The 26,937-nt window shown below is 42.2% G+C and overlaps 1 protein-coding gene across 1 annotated transcript in view; it reads left to right on the plus strand.

Moving 5' to 3' along the window:
- The window catches only part of LOC137253404 (probable serine/threonine-protein kinase cdc7), a 143,688-nt gene extending 122,749 nt beyond the window's left edge, over positions 1-20,939 (plus strand). Inside the window, exons 4-5 of the mRNA XM_067790254.1 lie at positions 18,925-19,364; positions 19,443-20,939. Coding sequence (XP_067646355.1) covers positions 18,925-19,364; positions 19,443-20,496 — 1,494 coding nt within the window. The 3' untranslated portion in view covers positions 20,497-20,939. The remainder of the gene's footprint in view (positions 1-18,924; positions 19,365-19,442) is intronic.
- The last annotated feature ends 5,998 nt before the right edge of the window (positions 20,940-26,937 follow it).

The following is a 26,937-nucleotide window of genomic DNA, read 5'->3' on the forward strand; positions in this document are numbered from 1 at the left end:
TGGCGTACATCGTCTATTTCCCCACAGTACAGACAGCTCGGGCTATCAACCTTACCCATTCTGTGTAGGTATTTGCGGAAGTAACCATGTCCCGTTAGAAACTGGGTCAGGTAAAAGTCTACCTCTCCGTACGGTCGCTTCAACCATGGATCAAGTTCAGGGATTAGTTCCCTAGTCCACTTTCCTACGATGCTGTTGCTCCACTGATCTTGCCAACGTCGGATCGATTCTTCTCGCGCCTGCATGGCAACAGCAGCTCTACTTGCTTGCGATCCGTTGTCATATATTGTTTTTCTTTCCCCAACGAGAAGATATATCGGTATGGTTCCCGCAACGACCAGGACAGCTTCAGCTGATACCGTGCGGTAAGCCGAAGATATTCGCAGCGCCCCTCTGCGTTGGACCGAGGTGAGGGCGACTCGGTTCTTCCGGTATTTCATTGCGTCCGCCCAGATTTCTGCACCATATAAGAGTATAGAATCCGAGGCTGATGCAAGCAACTTCCTTGTGCATGGCTTTGGGCCACCTATGTTTGCCATTAATCTACTCAACTGCGCTATTATGCGCGCAGCTCTTTCGCAGGTCCCTCGTATGTGATCCGAGAAGTTGAGTTTGCTGTCTAACCTCACTCCCAGATATTTCGTTGAAGCGAGTGTTTCTATTGGCTGGTCCCCAACCATCATGTTCCTGGTAGTGGGAATACGTCTCTTTGTGAGGATGACGATCTCCGTTTTGGCTGTTGCTAACTGGAGACCGTGCTCAGCCATCCACCTATTTACATTACGCATGACCTGGTTTAATTTTAGCTGTGCCAGCTCGCAGCTTGGTGCTGTTATCACAGCTGCCACGTCGCCTGCAAATGCAACGAGGAAGGTGCTTTCTGGCATGTCTAATCGAAGAAGACTGTCGTAAGTTATATTCCAGAGATCGGGACCTAGTACCGAACCCTGGGCTGCTCCACCTGTTATTTTTACCTTTTTTTGGCCGTGAGTACTTTCATATATTAGATACCTCTCTCTTAGGTAGTCCCTTAAAATTTCTAACAAATATTGCGGTACTTTGAAAGTGCTTTCTAGTGCCTTAAGCATGTCCTCCCACCTAGCTGAGTTAAAAGCGTTTTTGACGTCCAGCGTGACCAGCAACACTATAGGTCTTGCTCTGTGGCACGCTGTCTCGGCTTTCTTGACTGCGTCTATAACTTCTGCTATGGCATCTATTGTAGAGTGCCCCCTCCGAAAACCATGCTGTCTGGGCGACAGTCCTCCGGCGTCCTGTAACGCTCTGGTGAGGCGTTGCTTCAGGAGACTCTCCATCAATTTCCCTGCTGTGTCCAACATACATAGGGGACGGTAGGATGATGGAGAGTTGGGATCTCCTTTCCCTTTTGGAATGAGAACCAGTCGTGCTGTCTTCCATATGGTGGGGAAAATTCTTTCTTCGAGACATTTGTTGTACATGTGCAACATAAGTTCTGGGCAGTCGTTTGCAGCTAGTCTAATTGCCTCCGCGGGTATTCCGTCGGGCCCAGATGCTTTCCTAGGTTTCATAGTTCGCACGGCAGTTTTAAGCTCTTCTTCTTGGAATGGTTCCACGTTGCGATCTTCATGGGTAACGTACCCGCCCTCCCTAGGCAGTTGGGTGGGAAACAGGCCATTCACAATGTTCCTTATTTGGTTCTCGTCCATCAGCTGGTTTGGCGGACGGAACTTCTTCATTACTATCTTATATCCCTGCCCCCATGGGTCTCGATCCACTTCCTCGCAAAGCGCTTTCCAGCACTTAAGCTTGCTTTGCTTAATGGCAGCACTAAGAGCTTTCTTCGCTCCTTTGTACGCTTCCGACTTTTCTAGAGCCTCAGGCCTGCCGCGCGCGCGAGTTGCTAGCCTTCGCATCCTGTGGCATATTTTCCGCAGCTCCGCGATTTCGCTATTCCACCAGTATACCTGCTTTTTGCCCCTCCACACTCCCCTCCGTGGCATAGAGAGGTTGCAAGCGTGGCGAAGACAGCTCATTGTCTTTTCAACCGTCTCTTCCGTCGGACTGGAGTTGTTGATTATCCGTCGGGCATCCCCCAGTACTGATGCGGAGAACGTGGCAGAGTCGACCTTGGATGCGTCCCATGCTTTTGTTCTGCGTGGCCCGTTCGGAATCTGCCTCTGACCGGGATCGTTTAGGTGGAAAGTGATGTAGTTGTGATCGCTGCCAGTCAGATCCTCTATGACTCTCCATCCAGCAGCGGTCAGCAGCAGGCTTTCTGACACTAGTGTTACATCGGGGATCGAGTATCCAAAGCCTGGCCGTCGGTATGTAGGGGTCGTACCAGTGTTAAGCACGTTCAAACCGAGCCTGGCTGCCATCTCAAGGACTAACCTTCCACGGGTGTTAGTCTGCGGCATTCCCCATTCGACGGCTCTTGCGTTAAAGTCTCCCGCCACAACCAGGTTACTAGTTAAGTCCCTCAGGTCGTCTTCAATAAGTTCAAGCTTCTCCCTGAACGTTTGAATGGGATCATTCGGGGACAAGTAGCAGCTTACTATTGTGGTATTATTCGTAGTTAGGCGGACGTAGCCTTGTCCGGCAACACGGTTCACAATATTGGCGTTTGCATCTGTCATCCAGATTGCGGCGGTGCCGGTGTTGTCTATATGCCAATCATTTCGGGCTCTATAGGGTTCGCTGATGATAACGCTGTTAGCTTTATGGTCTAAGACCAACTGTTGTAGTAGCCCATCAGCAAGTCTGCTCCGGTTTAGGTTGCCTTGGATAAAACTAATCACTATTGAATTGAGACTTTGGCCTTTGCAACAGCGAGTGCCGCTCTGAAAATGCTGCATGCTCCAGATCCAGGGACATGATCGAGCTTCTGTGTATTACACAGGTAACATTTTGGAGCTGCGGTACAGGCCGAAGCTTTGTGGCCGCTTTGCCCACACTTCCAGCAGGCGTTATTCCTGTCTGGACCCTTGCATTCTGCCTTCCGGTGTCCGCAGCCGAGACACCTAAGGCAGCGTTGTACTTCTGCTCGCTGTCTGATTCGGCACTGTATCCATCCGATAGGAATTTTACCTTTTTTGAGTAGGGCGTTGCCAATATTCTCGTCCACTTCGACGACCGCCATTTTCTGTTCTCTTTGGTTTGCTGCGAACACAGAGACACGGAGAGGTCTAGTGATTTCTTCTTTTCCGACCTCCCTCCTTATTGCGTCTTGGATTTCTGTTTCAGTTGTGAGACAGTCCATGCCACGTACTTCCAACTTCATCCGCTTGGAGAGCTGTTGTGCTTCACCGACCTCTCCTACTGCTCGTTCTGAGCTCGTTCGTGCCCTCTTGCTTTTTCGGCCCGATTCTCTGCTCTCATCTACCTTTTGGGCCCTTAACGATCCCATGCAGCTTAACGCTTCCTCGAGAAGAGCCATACCGGTTTTTATGTCCTTGGACACGGTCTTTTGCTTGAGAGCGGTTTCCTGCATCTCGCGCAGCACTGATAAAGCGTACTCCAGCAGTTCGTCTTGGCTCTTCCCTTCGAGGCTTGTGTATGAGAGTGAGCCTCTTGGCGGAGTCGCACGTTTCTCCTTCCCAACAGCGCGCTGTGCAACGACATTGGGTGAGCTGACCGACGCTTTTTCCCTTGCAGTAGCAGGTGTTGACTGGCTGGGGTTATTGCGCAGCTGTGCTTTCGCTGCCTTTGTCTTTTCCGCCGATTCGGTGCCTTGTGTGGGCATTACCGACAAGGTCGCTTTAGCGGGGGTTGTTAAAACCGGCGATCTCAGCACTTTAGTGCTCTTCTTGAACACCGCTTCATCGCCCCTTTCTTTCTCGCTTTCTCTACTTTTATCTTCCTTTGTTGTTTTTATTTTGTTGCTCATTTGTTCTATTGGGTCTCCGCTTCAAGCCGCTATCTCCGCACGATGTGCAGTCGCCGTCTTCAATTCCCGTGGTTATCTTTGCAGAAGCAGGGAGGCCACGCGTGGGTTGACACAGGTCCTTATGGGAGTCTGTGTTCAGAGCCAGAATACAGCGTTAGTCAGGAGTCGTCTCAACTGAGCCTGCACCACCAACTTAATGGCGACGTGCTTCGAACGTACTTGAAGACCTGCCAAGGTTTTAACGAGACGGAGACGATGCCGATATTAACCTACCAGCCGTTTCGGCGAGGTGTCACCCTTGTTTATTAAGGTAGTAGCCTATCGTCATCGCCAGCCCGTAGCAATCAGTTCATAATCATATTTCCAGTTTTGGTCAACAGGATCTTACTGGTCTCGATCCTGTGGATGCTTGATGGGGTATTTTAGGGCGGCATCCTATCGCCCTTCCACCGGAACTTTGGGATGTGTTGCCCTTAGAGCAACACATTCCCATTTTTCCACTGGATTGCTCGTTTTGGTTCGCCCTGAGTACTTAATTCACTCAGTACCTCCCGTCTTGTGGGAAGCGTTCCTCTATCCACCACCTGAGGAGGCGCCCGGTAGGGGACCGATACCCCCGCGGGAATACATACGCCCAAATACATAAAATTGGATCTCTATCATAAAGTTAAAGTTAAAGTTAAAGTTAAAGTTAAAGTTAAAGTTAAAGTTAAAGTTAAAGTTAAAGGGAAAGTTAAAGTTAATGTTAAATTTAAAGTCAAAGTGAAAGTTAAAGTTAAATTTAAAAATAAAGTTAAAGTTAAAGTTAAAGTTAAAGTTAAAGTTAAAGTTAAAGTTAAATTTAAAGTTAAAGTTAAAGTTAAAGTTAAAGTCAAAGTTAAAGATAAAGTTAAAGTTAAAGTTAAAGTGAAAGTTAAAGTTAAAGTTGAAGTTAAAGTTAAAGTAAAAGTTAAAGGTAATGTGGAAGTTAAAGTTAAAGTTAAAGTGAATGTTAACGTTAAAGTTAAAGTTAAAGCTAAAGCTAAAGTTAAAGTTAAAGGGAAAGTTAAAGTTAATGTTAAATTTAAAGTCAAAGTGAAAGTTAAAGTTAAATTTAAAAATAAAGTTAAAGTTAAATTTAAAGTTAAAGTCAAAGTTAAAGTCAAAGATAAAGTTAAAGTTAAAAATAAAGTTAAAGTTAAAGTGAAAGTTAAAGTTGAAGTTAAAGTTAAAGTAAAAGTTAAAGTTAAAGTTAATGTGGAAGTTAAAGTTAAAGTTAAAGTGAATGTTAAAGTTAAAGTGAAAGTTAAAGTTAAAATTAAACTTAAAAATAAAATTAAAGTTAAAGTGAAAGTTAAAGTTAACGTTAAAGTTGAAGTGAAAGTGAAAGTTTAAGTTAAAGTTAAAGTTAGCGATGTTAATGTTAGGCGCTCATTTGTTGGAGATAATTGTAAGTGCTTATGCAAACTTAGAAATGGTCTACACATTGTCATGGTAGCAATTTACATTTATCCGAATCCAAAATTGGACGAGGTAGAGTATTTTATTCATCGCAATTTACTGGAGTACTCTGAAGAAGGGCAAAAATACTTGGTACAAATGGTAATAAATTTCCACTTGTCTTGGCCGGCGATTTCAACATCAATTTCGCTGATAAAAAATCAGAGCGGTTGACAAGTTTTCTTTTTGAAAAATTCAATTTGAAAATAAATAATGAGCCAAAAGAATCCACAACAAAATATGGGACCACCATTGACGCGGTATTTTCAAGATATTTAGAGGATATCCAGTCTCAAACGTACATATGTTTCCTATTTCAGTTACCATAAACCTATAATTTCAATTATAAATATTCCTGAATAACCTATGTATGTACATATCTTGTAAGATAATAATACAAATTTTTTAACCAATATTAACTTCTCATGTATTCAATAAAAGTAAAAAATTTGTTTTCTTATCGGTCACCACGCTTAAAAAGTGTAACTTGAATTAATATCAAAGAAAACAAAATGTTGCATAAATATTATAATTGCATAAGTTGATAATATGCAATAGCTTTACCGCGGCAGTCCCCGAGTGCCATACGTCCTTTTTTTCTTAAATTAACGGAATTCGAAAAAGGAATTTAATTGACGACATTTGATTAAAAATAATGTCACTGCTATTTTCGTGTTCCTTGCTGCATATAGACCTCATACCTTTCATGAATGGAGTTGAGCAATAAGTGTTGAAATTTTAAAAATTCATTAACTCTGAACAATCGGTTGTATGGGATATATATAATATAAAACCAATCTTTCGCAATTTATTCCTTATGTCTAAACATCTGTTAAAGTGAAGAATAAATAACAAAAACCCATTTTCTCGAAAATCGGTTGTATGAGTGATATATGGTTTGCTGGTCCGAACGTTAGTTCCGACAAATGTTTAATCAGACACCCAAATATAGCCGTTCACCAAATTTTATTAAGATATTTAAAAATTTGAGGAAGTAGTTTGCGTTCAAACAGATACATAGACCGACATGGTTAAATCAACTCAGCTTGTATCATTTCGGTATACTTATTTGTGGGTCTATCTCTTCTCCTTTAAGGACTTACAATTTTGAGATTTGTGCCAAACTTAATACAGTCACCATTAGTTTTCATGTAAGGTATAAAATCACCAATTCTTTTACGTTATTTGGCATACCTTAAAACTGTTTTCGCAAGTGATTTAATACACCAAGAATTAATCACCCATGCGAAAAACGTTTCCAAAACCTCCTCAAGCAGTAATTGCATAAGTAAATAAACAAACAAATGCTTAGATAAGCAGCTCATAGCCGCAGCTAAATTTCAAATGAAACTATTTGCCAATAAAATATTTAGCAAGTGCCAATGAGACAGCAATTTTATTGCCACCGCTTAAACCCACTTGCACCATGGTAAGCAATAATAAAAATTATGTATTAACAAACTTCTCTCCCACAGTCATATTACGTACATACAAATTGTTCCGACATGCCAAATTGTGCCACCAACAAAGTTAACCTAAATTTCATACAACAAAGAAGGGTAAATTACTCTTCTGTTATCTCCATGGACATCTTAAACTTCGGGACTGGGTGAAATTTAATGACCCACATCATTGCGCTGCACCGAGGTATACACATAGTATAACAGCTCTTAGTGTTCACATATTAGTGGCTTGATAGCTAGTCAATAAATTAAATCCCCTGCTGGGAAAATCGATTATACTTAAATCATTTTCTATTATCTACTTATCTACTAAAAAATGGTGGAAGCTCCAAATTTTTAAGAGAGGGTCTACATCGCTTCTATCACAGCCTTCATGTTGTTCTTATCGTTACTAGTGGGAAATTTTTTTTTTTTTTTTTTTTGCACATACAGGTTCACGAGCAATAACGGATCAAGTGTCACGCCACTTAGATAGAATATTATCTTACTTGATACAGCAAAATCTGGATGAATGAATGTTAACTTACTCAGGTGATACTGTAGCATATAGTGTCCTCTGCATTTTTTAGTGAGAGTTCCTAGCTTCTCTATTTTCAAATTAATAAGTTTAGGTCATACCCTTTTTGATGGGCTTTAATACTATTTGTTCTGCGTTTGCCCACGGCTATCAATCGAGTGTTGCCTAGACTGCTTTGTTTCGCAGCTACATATTTGTAGTTAGAAAGTCTGCTCTGTAGCACCCTGACCTTCACCTTCACGTCCCTTATGGCCGCCTAATGAAATCTTGATTTTCGTTCCGAAGTGTTTGAGAACTCTAATGCTGCCACCCTGTAACTTGCTTAGAAGTGGTTGTATAAACTGCAACGCACACAAGGGTACCTGACGGTTTGTCTGCCGTGATGCAGAAACGCCTCGAGGATAAACCTCTTTGTGGGCATTCTCTCTCGCAAACTTCTTTGCAGTAAGTAGCTTAGGTAATCCTAAGCCTCTAGCATTTGCCACGAGTATGAGTTATTTTATTTATACGCCCTGGTTTTTGGTATGGTAGGTAGGTAGGTTGAACTGGCCGGTCCATGAGGACCTCACATAGACTGATTGAGTCCGTAGTGTTACCAGAAGTTTGTTTTAACGACCAAACTGAAAAACCCTATCAAAAACCAGGACCTATGTTATAAAATAACTCCGTCCTCTTGGCAAATACTAGAAGCTTTCTAGGACTTAAGCCACTTGCTGCTTCTAGATCTGACAGCTGTATCACTCCTAATAGCTGGAGTCTTAGCCTGGCAAGTGCAGGGCACGAGCAGAGAACGTGCTCGATCGTTTCCTCCTCCAACCCGCACTTCCTACATCTGCTATCACTGACCAAGCCTAATTTAAAGGCATGTGACGCCAGAAGGCAGTGTCCAGTCAGAATACCCGTCATGAGTCTACAGTCCTCTCTTTTTAATGATAGAAGCAACTGTGTTAGTCTAAGGTTGTAAGAGCTACACATAATCTTCGTCACTTTACAGCCCCGCGCTTGAACCCACGCCTTTCCCGCTTGGCCGATCATGTGCACCTCTCGCTTTCGCTTAATCTCGCCCAATCTAATTGGGGCATCTACGGAGCAAGCTTCAAGGGATGCGCCCTTTTTAGCTAGTTCGTCCGCGTTTTCATTCCCATCTATTCCCATATGCCCTGGGACCCAATATAGATGTATGCTTCTCCCTGTCCCGATTCTCTCCAGAGACTGCTTACACTCTAACACGCATTTAGATGCTGTGCTATGCGAGATTATTGCCTTAATTGCTGCTTGACTGTCAATATAAAAGTTAACACGGTTGCAGCTTGCTATTCTCTTCCAGGGTTTCTACTGCTTTGGTTACGTCTAATATTTCCGCTTGGAAAACGTACAATAATCCGGCAGCCTGTAGGATCTGCTTATTTCCGGATCAGCACAGTATACCGCAGACCCTACTCCTTCCACTACTTTGGAACCATCGGTGTACACATGTATCGCCTCGTCCGCCATTTGCGCACCTTTGCGCCAACCGTCCACCTCTATTGTGGCCTTAAGATCTCCCTCGAAGCGCAGATAGGGAATCATGTAGTCTGTTCGTCTTGTGATTGATGACGCTATGCTACTATGGCCATATGGTCGGCGCTCGAGCAGCCCCGAAGCACCGAGCCTGGTTGCGGTCGTTAACGCTTTGTTCTTTGCTACCAGGTCTACAGGTGGGATGAGCAGAATGGCATACAGTGCAGCCGTCGGGGTTGTTTTCAGGGCTCCCGTAATGCTAAGCATCGATAGTCTGCATACCCCTTCTAATTTTTTGAGGTATGTTGTTTTTTTGTGTGGCTTTCCACCAAACAAGAACTCCATAGTATAGAATAGGACTTACAATCGCTGTAAAAACTAATGAGAAAGAGAGGGCGATAGGCCCCACGTACACCCCAGCATTCTTTTACATGCATAGAGTGCCGCTGAGGCCTTCTTGACCCTCTCCTCCACGTTGAGCTTCCATGACAGCTTACTGTCTAGGATGATTCCTATATATTTTGTGCAAGGTTTCTCCTGTAAGGTCACCCCTCCTAACTTATGCCTGGCCCAATTTGGGACCTTGTACCTTTTTGTAAACAAGACCATATCCGTCTTCTCCGCATTGACTTTCAACCCGACATTAGATGCCCAGGTATGAAAATCCCGAAGCGCCCGATCCATCAAAGAACTAATCGTTGGAAGGCACTTTCCACTTATGACAATTGCAACGTCATCTGCGTAAGCCGTAAGTTTTACAGGTTCCTCATCGAATTGCCTGAGCAGTTGGTTGATGACCGGCGTCCACAGCAGAGCTGATATCACCCCTCCCTGCGGCGTGCCCCTGTCCACTGATTTCGTGGCCTCGTACAATCCCCATTGTGATGTAATCTTTCTGCAATTTAACATGCAGCCGATCCATCTGATTAAGGCAGGATGTACTTTAATGTAATTAAGACAATCCATAATCGCCCATTTTGCAACATTATTGAAAGCCCCGGCAATGTCCAAGAAGACTCCTAGAGCATACTCCTTATATTCCAGGGATTTCTCTATGCTTATTACCACCCTATGTAATGCGATGTCTACCGACTTGCCTTTGTTGTACGCATGCTGTGTTGTGGAGAGCAGCTTTTCATCCACGTTGGACTTTATGTACACATCTATCAGCCTCTCAAAGGTTTTGAGCAGAAATGATGTTAAGCTAATGGGTCTATAGTCTTTGGGATACACGTGACCGATCTTCCCCGCCTTTGGTAGAAAAGCTACACGAGCAGTTCTTCAAGAGTGCGGTACATGATTCAGTCTTATGCACCCATCGAATATTATTTTAAGCCATTCCACGACCGCCATACTTGAAACTTGTGGCATGGCCGGGAATATACCATCTGGGCCCGGCGATTTAAACTTAGAAAACATCTTCACCGCCCACTCGATCTTGGTATCGGTCACCAAGCCCGGCACTACTAGCTCCGTGATCGAAGTATGAGTGATGTCTGCTGGCTCTTCTAAACCGTCTCCCGATGGGAAATGAGTATCGAGAAGCACCTCAAGGGATTCTACACTATTACGTGACCTTTCCCCGTTCTCTTTCTTTATTAGTCCCTGGACTATGTTTCCCTTTGCTAGGACTTTTTTCAACCATGCTGTTTCGCTGGAGCACTCTATGTCCGTACAGAAACTTTTCCATGAGTTTCTCTTCGCCCTGGTAATTTCACGCTCGTAGATCCTCAGTAGATCCCTGTACTCGTCCCGACACGCTTCGCTTTCCGCGGTCTTTGCGAGCTTAAACATTTCGTTTACCTGTCTTCTTAGAAGACTCAGCTCATTGCTCCACCATGGCGGCTTTGCTTTTCCTCTGAATCTTCTTAGAGGGCAAGCTTTGTTATACGCAGTCATAAGCGTCCTTGTTAGGAATTCATTCGACTCCTCCAGTTCCTCTACATTAGCAACCTCTTTGGGTTGTCCCAGTTTTGTTTCTACATGTTTCTGGAATTTAGTCCAGTTCGTTGACCTAGGGTTTCTAAAGGTTCCTCCCTGCTCTATCGACCCTCTTTAGGGGGATGCTGAAGCTGATATACGCATGGTCGGAGAAGGATGGTCTATGTAAGGACATTTCCCCTGTTAGCTATCTGGAAATTGGTTTGCATGCTGTAACAAAACAGAGATTGGCCTCTCTCGTTCGTATCTGCTCCTCCGCAGGCATTGTGGTGCGCATTTGCATCTGCGCCTATGACCAATCGCCCTTTGCGCCCTTCCTCCTGTACTAGCCTTTTGCACTCCACAGGTGGAACCTCCGCAGCATGGGCCATGTAGCAGGACGCCAGGATAAATGCCTGCTTATTCATTTTGCTCAACGGCCACCGCTACGAGATCCTCAGTGGTGTAATTAGGCAGCATATATGAATGCAGCTGTTTCCTTTCCATTATTACAGCTCGCACCCGTCGTTCCGTTTTCGCGTAGTAAACGCCAAACCCGCGCGCGCTAAGTCCAGAAACCTTTCCTCCCGATGAGAGCCACGGCTCCTGGATAAGCGCCACGTCAAACGAACCCTCTTCAAGGGTTAGGAGGAGTTCGCTCGACGCCACTTTACTGTGTTGGAGGTTTATCTGTAGGACTCGCATCACCATTGGGCTGTTTGTCCCCCTCCAGCACCTTCGTTTTGACGTCGTCATCCTCCCCTTGCCCTTTTGGTTTAGAGTATTCGAGGCCCCCTTCAGCCTCTCGTTACTGTTGTGCCGGGTGTTCCTCTGTGCGAGTCACAGCACCATTTAGCGGTTCGCTATTGGAGCCCATCTGTCTTACAGCTTTGGGCCTACTTGTCTTGTCTATGCGACTGCCCTGCCTCGCAGCTCTAGGACTGGGTCCTTTCTGCCTCTTGAAAGCAGGCTTGTCGCCTTCCGCCGAACTTTGCCTCTTCATTCTGTCATTCGACGCTTCTTCCTCGTACTGGTTGCAGAACCGAGGGTTTCTCGCAGCAAACCTTCTGAACTGCCTTTGACCTACTTCTACCGCTTCATGGGCCCATTCCAAGCGCTCGATCTCCACTTCTGTTGGGTCGACCACTGCTCCCAAGCGTTGTACAATTCTTAGTGCTGCACGATACTGCGAGAAAGCTCTTTTACTTCCTCTGCTATGTACCCTTCTCCACTCTTCTACTCCGTTTTCGTTTGTGTGCTTCTCCGACACGGAGTTCATTGAATCAGCACTACTCTCGCTCCCCGAGTCTGACGCATAGCTTAATTCGTATTTGTCGTCATTGGATTGCGACTCAGTCCTCCGCTTTACATCGTCCTTATTACAATCAGGTAATGAGTCGTTCATCTTGGTCGTACGACCACCTGCCCGACAAGGCGGACTCAGCGGTCCAGTATTATATACGGGGAAAAACCGTCCGCCACAGCAGCGCCCCTTACTTTGGTAAGGCCATTAATACTTCCGGAGGTGGCCCGGTATCGGGAAGGCTCCGTTCGAATACAGCCGAATGTATCCCCTGGCTGCAAATCGTCCAATAGGCACGGTCCGCATAACACCCTGGATTAGGGGGTTGGCAGTTCTTGGTCACCGACATCCCGCCGCCCTCCTATGAGGCGAAACGGCGTAGATGTCAGTCCTAAACAGCTCCGCCTCATAGTCGGTTGCTATGGAGTTCGGCTAAGCCCTCACACCAACGACAAGGTGCCTACCCTAGTGTGGGTGGTTTTTGGTATAGTTTTTCTTTTTTTGCTTAATTTATTGATAGTCTAGACCCAAGAGACTTAGGAGTCGTTTGGGATAATTAGCTCTGGGGTTGTATTAAGTGATTAATATAATGTTTTGGAAGAAATTCTCCATTTTGGCAACAAGTTGTATGCCCTTGTTGCTGTCCTTACAATGTGATTTTGGTGTCGTCCGGGTATAAAGCATTAGGGAATTTTATTAGGGTTGATAGATAATCTTGGATATTTTTCTTCATGCATCCCTGTGAAGCAGATTACCAAGTTCTCTGTCAACCCTTGAGAATTAAATTCGTGGACTTTGACTTAGTAAAGATGGTCATCTTGACCAGCGTTCACAATAGAGGAAAGAGTACATCCCATGAGAGAAAATGCTCACCCACTGGCAATACATTTTTCAATTCTTCCTCCTAGATTCATACCGAATTTTTGTTCAAAACAGAGGAACCTAGTGCAGGGTATGACTCTTTGACACATATGGTCGGTCTTGAATCCAACGACTCACACAATACTACCTCAAGGAGTGCACTGAAATAAAAACAAGTATTGGAGGGACTTCGCTCAAGCCGGACCATGCATCTATACTTGATTTCCGGTCACGAAGGGATAGAAGATAACTAAAAGGTAGGCGAGTTCGCACAGGAGCGTGCAGCTCTCTATGAATCGACGATAGACGTCCCACTTCGCTTGGGAGAAATCAAAAGGGGGCAAGAGTTGCATATGATCCATCAAGCAAGATTGATTATGTCTCTAAAGAGAAAAGACTTAAAAAGTGCATGACAATTATAGGCACTGCTTTCTGGCGTGACATACTTATAAGTTAGGCGTCTTCAGTAACAGCAGATGTAAAAAGTGCGAGTTTCAGGAAGAACCGGTTGAGCAAGTTCTGTGTTTGTACCCTGCCCTATTTCCTAGAAAACATCTAGTATTTGCCAAAAGAACGGAGCTTATTTATTACATAAGTACTGTTACCAAATTAAGGTTTTTCCTTTGCGTAGTCAAACAATATCTGGCAAACCCTATGGAAACATTCAGTTTATGTGAGGTCTTTAACTTAACCACACTGTTGTCGTGGTTGTAACATTATACACACGAAAGTCCTCGAAGGTTTTGACGAGTGTTATCGATGTTGGTGGTCTTTTGCCGAATATAGATTCGGTACGTTCCGGTAACAAGCACCATTAAGGTACAATTCTAACCATCTCGGGAACGAGTTTATATGACCACATTCAACCTATTGTTCTACCCAATAATGTTATAGTTATTGTATAATATCCCTACAGGGTTGTAATGCAATGGTAGTATATAACAATCGAGTGTACATTTCATTCTCATATCGCACGAAAATCCAATGCTACTTAAGCCAAAAGTAGTAATGTGGCAGATGTTGGTTTCTTGTTTTAAAGTCACATTTTTTACATTGGATAATTTTCAGTTGGAATTTCGCCTTGTATTATCGTAAAATTTTCTAAGCAATTACAAAATTTTTTTAGTTAAATATTTTTGCTGACTTGGCCTAAAACGTGCTGGCGGGTCATTTGTTTGCTCATTTGCCAAAATGTGGCAGCCGCAGCTGCTGCGACCAAAACCTATTTGCACTGATACCTTAATTTATATATCTTTGTATGGTAGTCCTTTGGTATTCAAAGCTTTGCTCAATCAATTTGTAAGATACAAATATGAGTGTATGATTGTTTTTCTGACATGCAATTATTTTCAAAATTGCGTTATTTGTTTTTCCAAGTAACAATCGTCAGCAAAGCCAAAAAAATACTTACTACACATTACTTAAATAAATGGAAACCGCCAACAGCTGGCGGTCTAAGTCAGTTACTAACATTCGGCAAACCACCAAGAAAGACAACAAAAACACCAAACCAACGGGAGTCAACGGGTGTTCATTCATACACAAAGTGTTTTCTTCCTCAACCTCTTCAAATTTCTACAATTGTTGTTTTTTCTAAACATTTTTTATCAAGAGGCCATTAGTTTATTTGGACAATTGCAATATATACTCGTTTACGCTCTCATACACACACATGTGCACATATTGTTACATAGTTTGTACGTATTAACCCCTCCGCACCCAAAAAACGAGGCTTTACAATTTACTGATTGCTTTGTGGGAAGGTCTTTTTGCCACTTTAGCTACTTTGTTGTTTTTTATACTCAGCTGAGCAGAGCTCACAGAGTATATAAATTTTTTTTGCATAACGGTACCGCGTAAGGGCATAAACCAATCGAGATAGATATAGACTTCTATATATCAAAATGATCTGGGTGAAGAAAGAAATTAATTAAGCCATGTTCGTGCGTCTGTCTGTCGTGAACACGATGAGTAAATTTTGAGGTATCTTAATGAAATTTGGTACGTATGTTCCTGGGCACTCATCTCAGATCGCTATTTAAAATTAGCGAAATCGGGCTATAACCACGCCCACTTTTTCGATATCGAAAATTTCGAAAAACCGAAAAAGTGCGATAATTCATTAACAAAGACGAATAAAGCGATTAAACTTGGCAAGTGGGTTGACCCTATAACGCAGAATAGAAAATTAGTAAAATTTTGGACAATGGGCGTAGCACCGCCCAATTTTAATAGGAGGTAATTTACAAGTTTTGCAAGCTGTAATTTAGCAGTCGTTGAAGATATCATGATGAAATTTATCAGGATCGTTACTCCTATTACTATATGTGTGCTGAATCAAAATTAGCAAAATCAGATGACGAACACGTCCAAATTAAAAAAAAATGTAAAAGTCTAATTTTAACAAAAAATTTAATATCTTTACAGTAAATTATGTCAACATTCAACTGCAGAAATGACATGGTGCAACAAAATACAAAAATAAAAGAAAATTTCAAAATCCGCCCTTTTTCATTTAATATGTCTAGGATACTTTTAATGCCATAAGTCGAACAAAAATTTACCAATCCTTGTGAAATTTTGTAAGGGCATAGCTTCTATGACGATAACGGTTTTCTGTGAAAATGGGCGAAATCGGTTGAAGCCAAGCCCAGTTTTTATACACAGTCGACCGTCTGTCCCTCCGCTCGGCCGTTAACACGATAACTTGAGCAAAAATCGATATATCTTTACTAAACTTAATTCACGTACTTACCTGAACTCACTTTATCTTGGTATTACAAATGGGCGAAATCCGACTATGACCACGCCCACTTTTTCGATATCGAAAATTTCGAAAAATGAAAAAATACCATAATTCTATACCAAATACGAAAAGAGGGATGTAACATGGTGATTGGATTGGTTTTTTGAAGCAAATTATACATAACTTTAGAAAAAACTTTGTAAAATTGGTGTGACACCTACCATATTAAGTAAAAGAAAATGCAAAAGTTCTGCAGGGCGTAATGAAAAGCCTTTGGAATCATGGCAGGAATACTGTTATTGTGGTATTACATATATAAATAAATTAGCGGTATCCGACAGATGATGTTCTGGGTCACCCTGGTCCACATTTTGGACGATATCTCGAAAACGCCTTCACATATACAACTTAGGGCCACTCCATTTTAAAACCCTCATTAATGCCTTTAATTTGATACCCATATCGTACAAACACATTACATAGTCACCCCTGGTCCACCTTTATGGCGATATCTCGAAAAGGCATCCACCTATAGAACTAAGGCACACTCCGTTTTAAAATACTCTTTAATACCTTTCATTTGATACACATGTCATACAAACACATTCCACGGTTACCCTAGGTTCATTTTTCTACATGGTGATTTTCCCTTACTCGACAAAGGATGAAGGAAAATCGTTCCAAAAAACGTCACCCTTGGTCTACAATTTGGTTGATATTTCCCAAACGTATGTGATATGGAATTAAAAACCACTTATAAACCATCTACGAAACCCTATGAAACCAACGCAGCTAAGCTCGCAGCTGAGTATGTAATGTTCGGTTACACCCGAACTTAGCCTTCCTTACTTGCTGTTTTTGTTTTTAGTTGCTGTTAACAAATAGTATCTCTGTTGGCATTTAAACAAATCTTTCAGGTTGTTATGCAATATTTTAAATTAATGGACATTTTCAGTTGTAAATTCATCCGGCATCATAAGTTAGTCTGGTTGCTGCATAAATTTAAATCCTGATTTGTATGAAATATTTTTTTGAGAAATTGTTTGCTTTTGTCCCATGTTGTAGTTGTGTTAACAGTCCCATGCATCTACCTTTGAATGATTCCAATCGAAAGTCTGCACTGTACTTTTTCCCCAGCATCACTCTATTATAATCAAGAATGGCACAATTTCTAGAAGCAGCATGAAAGTTGGAACGAAAGAAGTGTTTTCACTTGAAAAATTTGATTTCTCCATTATCCACGAAAGTCAATTCAGTGGAAATTTAGTTATGTAGGGAACATTAACTGTGGAAAAAGAAGGGCATAAATAACAAAACATTTTTGGAAATTTCGTATTGAACACAACACGTGCTCAATCATTTCTTCCTGCAGCACGTACTTTCTATATCTGCTGTTACTGACAAAGCCCAATTAATATGCATGTGACACCAGAAGGCAGTGTCCATTTAGTACATATGCCCATCATAATTAAGTATTCTCTCTTTAGAGATATGAATAAATTTGTAAGACTGTTATGAAATTTTACAACCTCGCGCTTCTGGCCACGCCTTTCCTGTTTGACGGATCATATGCAACTCCTGTCTCCCTTTGATTTTTACCAAATGGATTGGGCCGTATACTGTCGATTCAGCGCGTGCTGCATCCTCCTGTGCTATCTCATGGGCCTTTTTGTTACCTTCTATTCCTTTCTGACCGGAAACCCAGTATAAATGTATGTTTCTGCCTGTTAGAAGTCCCTTCAATGCTTGCAAGCACCCTAGGACACTTCTTGTTTAAGTACTGTGTATGATTATTGGCTTAGTGGTTGCCTGACTATCAATATTGACGTGACTGCAGCTTCCTCCAGAATTTCTGATGTTTCTCCACGACTACAATTTTTGCCTGAAAGATAGTGCAGGAATCTGCAGCCTATAGGACCTACTTGTTTCTAGATCGATGCAGTAACAAGCAGACCCGACCCCTTCTGTTAGTTTGGAACCATCGCTATACACGTGAATATATCATATAGATCTTTTTCGATTTGCCATAACAAAGTAGTAAGCTTCTTAAGCGTCGCCTATAAACGTGGATTTGAGGTTTAGAAACTAAGTAAACTTTTATTCAACTATTCTGGACCAGCTTAAGTTTGGGAAGGTACGGTTGAGATACCCGGTCCGGAGAAACGCACTTAAACTGAATGAAGGTACATTGCGGTACGACTTTAAATAGAAGTGATAGCACTTATAATTACATTGAAAAACCATGCATAAATCATAAGCAGACAACAGGTAACCAATATCGGACCGCAACGATCCACGTCGGTTTAATTGCACCATTTTGCGCTAGATCCGCTTTACAGTTGAGTCGGATGATCACAGGCGATGTCAGGCATTTCCAGAAGACCTTCATCGCTTGACTATCTGAGAAGATGTAAATTCTCTAACCGCTGTTTAGCATCCTTAACCTCAGAGACATCCGCTTTGAACACACGCGGTAGATCACGTAGCATGAACTTGCTGCTTACATTGGGCTTCTAACGCAAATCCCCCCCGTCAACCTTTCTTTCTAACTTTGACTTATCCATGAACCAATAAACTGCTCCAAATTTTCTATCGAAGGAATGAAATATTGAAGGCCTTAAAGGGGAAACTGTCGGCTCACAATAATCTCTATATATTTAAGGCGGCTATCCATACGCCCTCGATCGCAGCTTAGCTGTTACAATTAATGCAGGCACCTACTACATGTAGATTCTGTTCCTGTTAGCAGGAGCTTCCAAATTGTTGATCTTTTCTTAATAACGGCTCAGCCTGGAAATGGCAGGAACAATGAGGCTGAAATGTCTAAAATTGTGGCTGATCTTGAGCTCTTTGTAGAAGGCTATTCACAATAAGGCATGGACCCAACTTCCTCGTGAGAAAGTAGTTATGTAAACTAGGTAAACAGAACTTCTAATTTAGCTTTGTCTAAAGAAATCACGTTACTGTATGTGGAGGACTTTTCCTCAGCGTTTTCGAATAGGTGATCCTTTAAGTGTTGATTGCATGTGACGACACCATAAATTATATTCAAATTAAAATGGAATCGTGGTGAAGAAATATATGGGCTACCATTAATGGCCATAAGCTTGGCTTATGCTCCCCTGTCAACAGACACCAAGATTCCCCGCCTTTACATTAATACGTGTCATCGTATTTTAGCATTCATTATTAGTTAGTTATTTACAACAAAAACACATATAAAAACTGCTGCAATAATAATTTTAAATTTCTTTGACCTCTACTCCACAGGTGGAAACCAGCAATGAAATGTATCGTGCTGTCATCGAAGAGATTGCACGTTTCCTTGATCGCTATCTAACACAAAAGCAGCAGCAGCGGCAATTGCAACAACAGCAGCAAATATCTCGCTCGAAGAGTCTCTTCCAAGTTTACGATGGCAACAACAGCAATTGCGAAGGTCACGAGGAAAATACCAATGGCGATATTGACACCTTAAACGATAAATCAATTGCTTCGGCTACATCATCAGCATCATCATCGTCAACGTGTTTGCGCACGCGCAGCACAAGCAACCTCATAACAGACCTAAAGCATGGGCCAACAAAAACAAGCAATGCCAATACTAAGCATACCACATTGGCAACAACAGTGGAACAAAAGCGATGTAGTGATGCCATCAATATGTACAACAACAATAATCCATACACAGCATTCAAGGATTTTACATGGTTGGTGATTTTGTTATCTTTTTTTTTTAATTTTTAGACTAAAACTCATTTTTATTTTTTTATTATCTTCTCCTAAAGGCGTCGCTCTCCCAAGAAGTGTGCCGAGTCAAAAGCTCTTGCCGCTGCCAACGAAGTTGAGGAAAAATTGAATAAGGAAGCATTTCGTCTGTCGCGTACAATACAAAATCTGCTCAATACATCCACGGGACAACCGGATTTAACACTACATCGTGGCGCCTTAACGACGCGCACTAACACAACTATAGCGCACAGCAAGCTTTCACAGGTATTGACGCCATCGCACACTGCTGCACCTACAATTCCAACGGCGCAGACGACAGCTCATGCTGGTGTGATGGCCAAACCAGCGAATGGTGCCAATGACAGCATGAATAGTCGCGCTTTACCGCCACAACATACCGCCAACAATATGCTTGCCAATAATCAATCCGCCGCCGAAATGCTTTTTCTACGCGCCAATCATATACGCGACTCGCGCATATCGCTGCGCAGTTCCACCGATAGCTCAGTACATTCCACCATCTCTAATTCATCGGTTGTATCTTCTTCCTCATCATCGGCCGCCTCCACGACTTCCTCGGGGAAAGTGGAAACAGATGACGATATTACACTCCATCATCCATTTCATGCGTTAGCGCTCCCCTTCAAGCAAATGCAACATCCGCTTAACTCTGCAACAGAAGATGAGAGTGGCTTTAGTTCGATAAGCTCATTTCAAGATATTGGCGTGCCGCTATGCTCCACAATGATTTCGAATGGTACATCCACCCCGAATCGTTTATCGTTGGCGAGCGTAAAGCTAGATACTGTTAGTTTGAGCAATGGTAGTGACGTTGTAATTGGTGGTGCTGGTGGCGCGGGAGGTAGCGTGCGCGACATGGAGGCTAATGAGTTCGTTGGTGGTGGTGATAGTCGCAATTCCACATTGAAAGCCAATCACCCGAGTAATGTATTGGGTGTTCCACTGCAAGCGACGCACGATATGCAGCACCGTTGGGATACACCGACATCAACAACAACAGCAACGAAAACGAATTATCGCAGCGCTAACAAATATCAACGTTTCTCAACGCTCTCCAATGAGGATGCCGCGGCTGTACTTTGGGTGTAAAAAGGGTACATTTTACTGTACCTACCATCGAACTCGTCCCTTTGCATTTAAATGATTTCTTAACGGTAGAACGTATACTTTTTTGTGAAGTAAATTTGTTTTAGAAAAATTAAAAAAAAAATTTTAGTTTTTAAATAAAATTCTGATTGTGAATATCTCTGAAGTACTGTTAATTATGTGTGGCACACGCGAGTGCCTCTTTTAAATATTTTAATTATATATTTTTAATGTTAACCCTTAAATTTAGTAACTATACATTTTTAAGTTTACAATTTCACACATGAAATTCAAATTTTCCAATTTTTTGCCGCACATTCTCATACAAGTAAATGCATTTATTTTTCAATATAAAACTTATCTTACGCGATTTTTAAAATATAACTTCAATAGATGCTATGAAAAGTGTAATAAAACGCCACTTGGTCTAATTAGAGCATAAACTATGTAACGCTTAATTTATTGTAACGAATGTTAGCAGCACTGAGCGATGCTATCGTCTCTAAGCGATGCTAACCAGTGACGTGAATGCACATCAATAATTCATCATTATGTATCTACATAAACGAATAAATAATTGCGTCTACACATATGTACGTATACGAACATCTGAGCGGCAATGCACAAATACATGCATATATCTTATCTGAGTTGTCACAAGAGAGAGCAATAATTTGTGCACGTAGTTGTGGCTGGCGATTTTGTAGCCGAAACAACTAGTAACTTCTGGAAATCGAAGAGCCTAGAAGTATGCAGCGTAAACTATAAAAGCGGCGCCAGCGAGTAAGAAGGAATTCAGTTTGATTTGAATTGTCAAGCAGTTACGAGTAAGACGATATCTAGCGAGCAATAGCACTATTATTTTGAAAGTCAGTTTCCTTTAAGCTATCAGTTTGGTTATTAAGCTATTCGTTGTACAGTTGGAGTGTTATTGTGAAGTACTTTAATAAAGGCCATTTTGCATTACTACAAATTGGAGTTATTTATTCAACAGTTTAGTGATTCGAACTTAGCAGAGGATTGCAAATAAGAGGATTTGCAAGTAAATTCGTTACAATTGGTGTCAGAAGAGGAATTGTTGAATAAATTCCGGAGGACAACAAGGACATGGCAAAGTTCAGTGAATTGAAGATCCAGCAACTAAAGAAGGAGTTGGAGAGCCGTGGATTGAATACAAGCGGCGTTAAACTTGAACTTCAGGCACGGCTACGAGAGGCAATGGAAGCGGAAGGAATTGATGTGGAAGAGTATGACTTTCATCTTGATGGCGAGGAAGTAACAAAAATTGAAGAGAAAAACGAAACATCGCAGACGGTTACCAGCACAGACTTGAACATGATATTGGCTGCAATATCTGCACAAACATCGACTGTAGCATCAATGTCGTCACAAATGTCATCACAACTGGAAGAGCAGAAGACATATATGGCATCACAACTGGAAGAACAAAAAACGTATATGTCATCTCAACTGGAAGAACAGAAAACGTATATGTCATCTCAACTGGAATCACAGGAGACACGTATTACATCCAAGATGGAAACTCAACTGGCAGAGCAGAAGACATATATGGCATCCCAACTGGAATCACAGGAGGCACGTATTTCAGAAATGACGTCGCAAGTGTCATCTCAACTGGAAGACCAAAAGACATATATGGCATCTCAATTGGAAGCGCAAGAGGCACGTATGTCTGAAATTTCGGCAGAAATTTTGGAACAGGTATCATCAAAACTGGAAGCGCAGGATGCAAAAATGGCTCAATTTCAGGCAGAAGTAGATGATTTAAAAGGTCGAATGGATCAGTTACAACTAAATCGCCCAGCTGTTTCAGCGAGTAATCCAAAGGTAAAGACACCATCCTTTGACGGTTCTGTTCCTTTTCAGGTCTTTAAGCTACAGTTTGAGAAGACCGCAGCAGTGAACCAATGGAATGCTGAAGATAAAGTTGCAGCTCTGTTCGTGGCACTGAAAGGGCCTGCCGCGGAAATCTTACAGACCATCCCAGAGTACGAGCGGAACCATTACGAAACATTGATGAGCGCTTTAGAGAGACGTTACGGAAGCGAGCATAGGAAACAGATATTCCAAATTGAGTTGCAAAACCGCTACCAAAAAGCAAATGAGACATTGCAAGAGTTTGCTTCAGATATTGAAAGATTGGCTCATCTTGCAAATGCGGACGCACCCGTGGAATACACTGAAAGGGTAAAGATTCAGAGCTTTATAAATGGCATACGGGACGTCGAAACAAAGCGAGCTACATACGCAAACCCAAAGCCAACATTCGCAGAAACGGTGTCACAAGCTCTGATTCAGGAAACAGCGTCGCTTCTGTGTAAGCCAGTTTTCAAAGCACGCCGTGTGGAAGTAGAAAGGCCAGAGTGGGTAGAAACAATTTTGGAAGCACTGAAGGGATCTCAACAGAAGAATGCCGGAGTTATTAAATGTCTCAAGTGCGGCAACCCAGGTCACATTGCACGTCATTGCGATCTTGGTCCTAATAGTTCCAACAATGTGGGTGGCCGTAAACGCAAAGCTGGAGGAGATGAGCAAGAGCGAGTAAGAGGTAGAGAGCTAGATCCAGCTATTGAATGCCCTGTGATATCTGTGTCGCAAATTGGAAGGAAATCAAGCAGTCTTACCGTCAGAGGGAATGTGGATGGCAAAGAACGAATACTGACTGTAGATACGGGCGCATCTCATTCCTTGATCCGATCTGACTTGGTCAACAGGAGAGTAAAACCGTTACCTGGAGCAAAGTTGCGTACGGTCACTGGCGAGTATAACCAAGTTCAGGGAGAAGTGATATGTGAAGTATTGATTGGGAAGGTCATGGTCCTACACAAATTTGTTGTGGCGAAGATTGTTGATGAAGTTATATTGGGAGTAGATTTCTTGGTTGACCATGACATCAAGATCGATATGCAGAGAAGGGTGATGCGTTATGAGAACCAAGATGTGCCACTTAACTTTAGTTTGGAAAAAGGGTTCAGCAGTAATCGGGTACTGGTGGAAAAGGCTCGACAAAGACCACGAAAGTCGAAGGCAAAGGTTGATAGATCGAATGGGCCAAATAAATCAAAATCAAAAGTACCTGCGAGAGAAACACTAGCATTGACAAAACCTAAAAGACGCAGGAAAATGAAACAACGAATTTTCGAGAAGGAATGCGAGGGTAGTTTCAATCCAGAGCGCACTACTGTGGGGAAACGTGGGAACGATACTGATTATGCAAAGCAAATCCGTCCAGCGCAAGCTCTACGAAGTAGTTCATCGGCCAAACAACAGAGTGTAAAGGAACGAACCAGGGTATTGAGTGGTACGATGAAACACAGGTACCATGAGAACAATAATTCGGAAGGGTTCTTGGAGGGAGATTTGGTACTGTTAAACAACCCTCTCCGGCGGAAAGGTGTTCCAGCCAAAATTCGGTGCATTTGGGAAGGCCCGTACAAGGTTGTGAAGAAGATCAGTAATTCCATCTACCGCATACAAACCATTGGGAAACCACGAAATAGAAAGGTGGTTCATTTGGAGATGCTAGCGGCGTTTAGATCGAGAGATTTGTCTGATCGGGACGATCAGACTTAGGTGGAGGGCAGTGTAACGAATGTTAGCAGCACTGAGCGATGCTATCGTCTCTAAGCGATGCTAACCAGTGACGTGAATGCACATCAATAATTCATCATTATGTATCTACATAAACGAATAAATAATTGCGTCTACACATATGTACGTATACGAACATCTGAGCGGCAATGCACAAATACATGCATATATCTTATCTGAGTTGTCACAAGAGAGAGCAATAATTTGTGCACGTAGTTGTGGCTGGCGATTTTGTAGCCGAAACAACTAGTAACTTCTGGAAATCGAAGAGCCTAGAAGTATGCAGCGTAAACTATAAAAGCGGCGCCAGCGAGTAAGAAGGAATTCAGTTTGATTTGAATTGTCAAGCAGTTACGAGTAAGACGATATCTAGCGAGCAATAGCACTATTATTTTGAAAGTCAGTTTCCTTTAAGCTATCAGTTTGGTTATTAAGCTATTCGTTGTACAGTTGGAGTGTTATTGTGAAGTACTTTAATAAAGGCCATTTTGCATTACTACAAATTGGAGTTATTTATTCAACAGTTTAGTGATTCGAACTTAGCAGAGGATTGCAAATAAGAGGATTTGCAAGTAAATTCGTTACATTATTTTTTATGGGACACCAATGGCGTTGATGGATCATCATCATCGCTTCCAATGGCAGCCGGTTCTATGTATCGAAACAACTCGGGCTTTTTTCCAACCGAGGGCTATAGTTTCAGTGTAATCCCATTTAATTTGTTGCGTCCCTCCCACATAGCGACATCATCGCAGCATATCCTTTCCTTGCAGCTGTACTGCTCCATACTCTCTTGCCCCGCGAAAGTGTTGAACTCAACGCCGGCCTAAAGAAATGCTTTGCTGCGTTTGCCAGAAACTATTCTATTGTGGACTGTCACACTTTTGTCAGTGTTTCAGGTGCAAAGGATGGCGTTGTCTTCGACCTAGCTCTGTTCACTTTCGTCTTCCCTGAAAAATGTAAAATAGTGAGGTCGGTACCGCTACTAAAGCCTGGGAAACCAGCAAACTAAGGAGACATATCATCCGATATCTCTCCTATCGCTAGTAGCCAAGAAACTTGAAGCCCTCCTGCATACCTGCGACCAGCCAACCATGCATGGCTTTGGAACCGCCAATGCTATGTACCGCCAATGCGCTAACCGCCATCACCACACAAATAAATTAGATTGAACCAACAACCCCATCACATAACAGTGCCTTGACACAGTGGTAGCACGTTACTGCGAGGCTTGAAAGGGTCTGCCCTTCCACCTAGTCTCAAAAGGTATCATCAAAACCAAGAATAAAGGCAGGGTGGTATATCCCAACTTTTGTTTAACTTTTACATATCGAAGTTTTCTTCCCCACTTGAAGGAGTTACCATTGTGTCCTACGCCGATGACTGCACGATAATGGACACAGGTCCTGGCCCTAGCATTGATGAGCTATGCTGTAAAATTAACAACTATCTGCATAATCTTTCCATTTTTTTGCCTCGCGTAACTTGACACTGTCACCGAACAACCCCTGGCGAACTTATTTACGACATTGACGGTACAAATGTCGGAAATATTGGATATTGCCGTCGATGGCATTATGGGGTGCGACGTTCGATAATGACTAACACTTTGGCCAACATAGAGACAGAATTGTACCTAAAGCTTAGTCGTAACAAAATCCTGTTGTGGTTGTGTTAACTATAAAGACTAGGCCGGGTCGATTTGTGGGGAGGCAAAAGAATGGCCCATTGCTCTATGAAAATCATATTCTAGGGATCAAAATAAGAAACTTTGCCGAAGGAACCATACCTCTAAAACGAATTCTGATGTCCCCCAATTTGGGTCGAACTTTTGGGTAGGGGCAAATTTTGAAAAATCCAACTTTGACCCATTTAGAGTGCTCCAATCGAGTCCAAATGTATGACCGACCCCCACCAACTTTGGAGGCCCGACCCACCGATGCCAGTGGCACACCCCCTGTTACCCCCCTGGGGGTTCACCATAGAATCATTTCAAAAAATCGCCGGTTTTTCACTTTACATGAAAAAATCAGCTAAATGGCTATGTGGTAATAAGGCCAATTGACCTTATGGCTGTTGACCTTATGTCACCACACCATCACATTAAAGCATTGTCATCGAGCCTTGATAGGTGTGCAAAGTTGCAATCAAACTTATCGCCATTCAAAGTGGTGATAAGGCCAATTGAGCTTATGGCCGTTGACCTTATGTCACCACACCATCACATTAATGCATTGTCATCGGTCCTTGATACGTATGCAAAGTTTCAAATTAATCAGACTTCTAGAAACCGGTGAAAATTAAGCTCAAAGATTCCGTTACATACAGGCCAAGCTAATAAAAGCGTGCTATAAATGAATTTAACTTAGTAATAGAAAAGAAATTAAAAAAAATTATTAGAAATTAGCGTTTTTACAACACTTTTAAAACCAAGGCATCACTGTGATGCATTTGCATGTCGTAAACATAGTTGTGTGGGGTTTTTATCCAACCGTTTTAAAAAATGAAGGTATCACTGTGACACAATTGCAGATCGTAAAATTGCTTGTGTTGTTTTTTTCAAGCCACCACAAGACACAACAGGTAGAATTGAAATTACCATTTCATTCTTATTACCTCGTCTCGTAGACCATATATAACGCAACAGTTTTTGTGAATGCATTAAGTCGTTGTGAAGAACTCAAAGTGTGAAGTGCTAATTTCAGATAAAAAATATTTCAAAAAAAATAATCAGTGAAGTGACCATTCCAAATCAAAAAGTTTACAATGAATCCACCATCCTCTACACGGCAAGATGAAGCAACTACATCATCAACTATCGAAAATCCAATG

This window comes from Eurosta solidaginis, chromosome 5 (assembly GCF_040869045.1).
Source record: "Eurosta solidaginis isolate ZX-2024a chromosome 5, ASM4086904v1, whole genome shotgun sequence".
NCBI classification, from domain to species: Eukaryota; Metazoa; Arthropoda; class Insecta; order Diptera; family Tephritidae; genus Eurosta; species Eurosta solidaginis.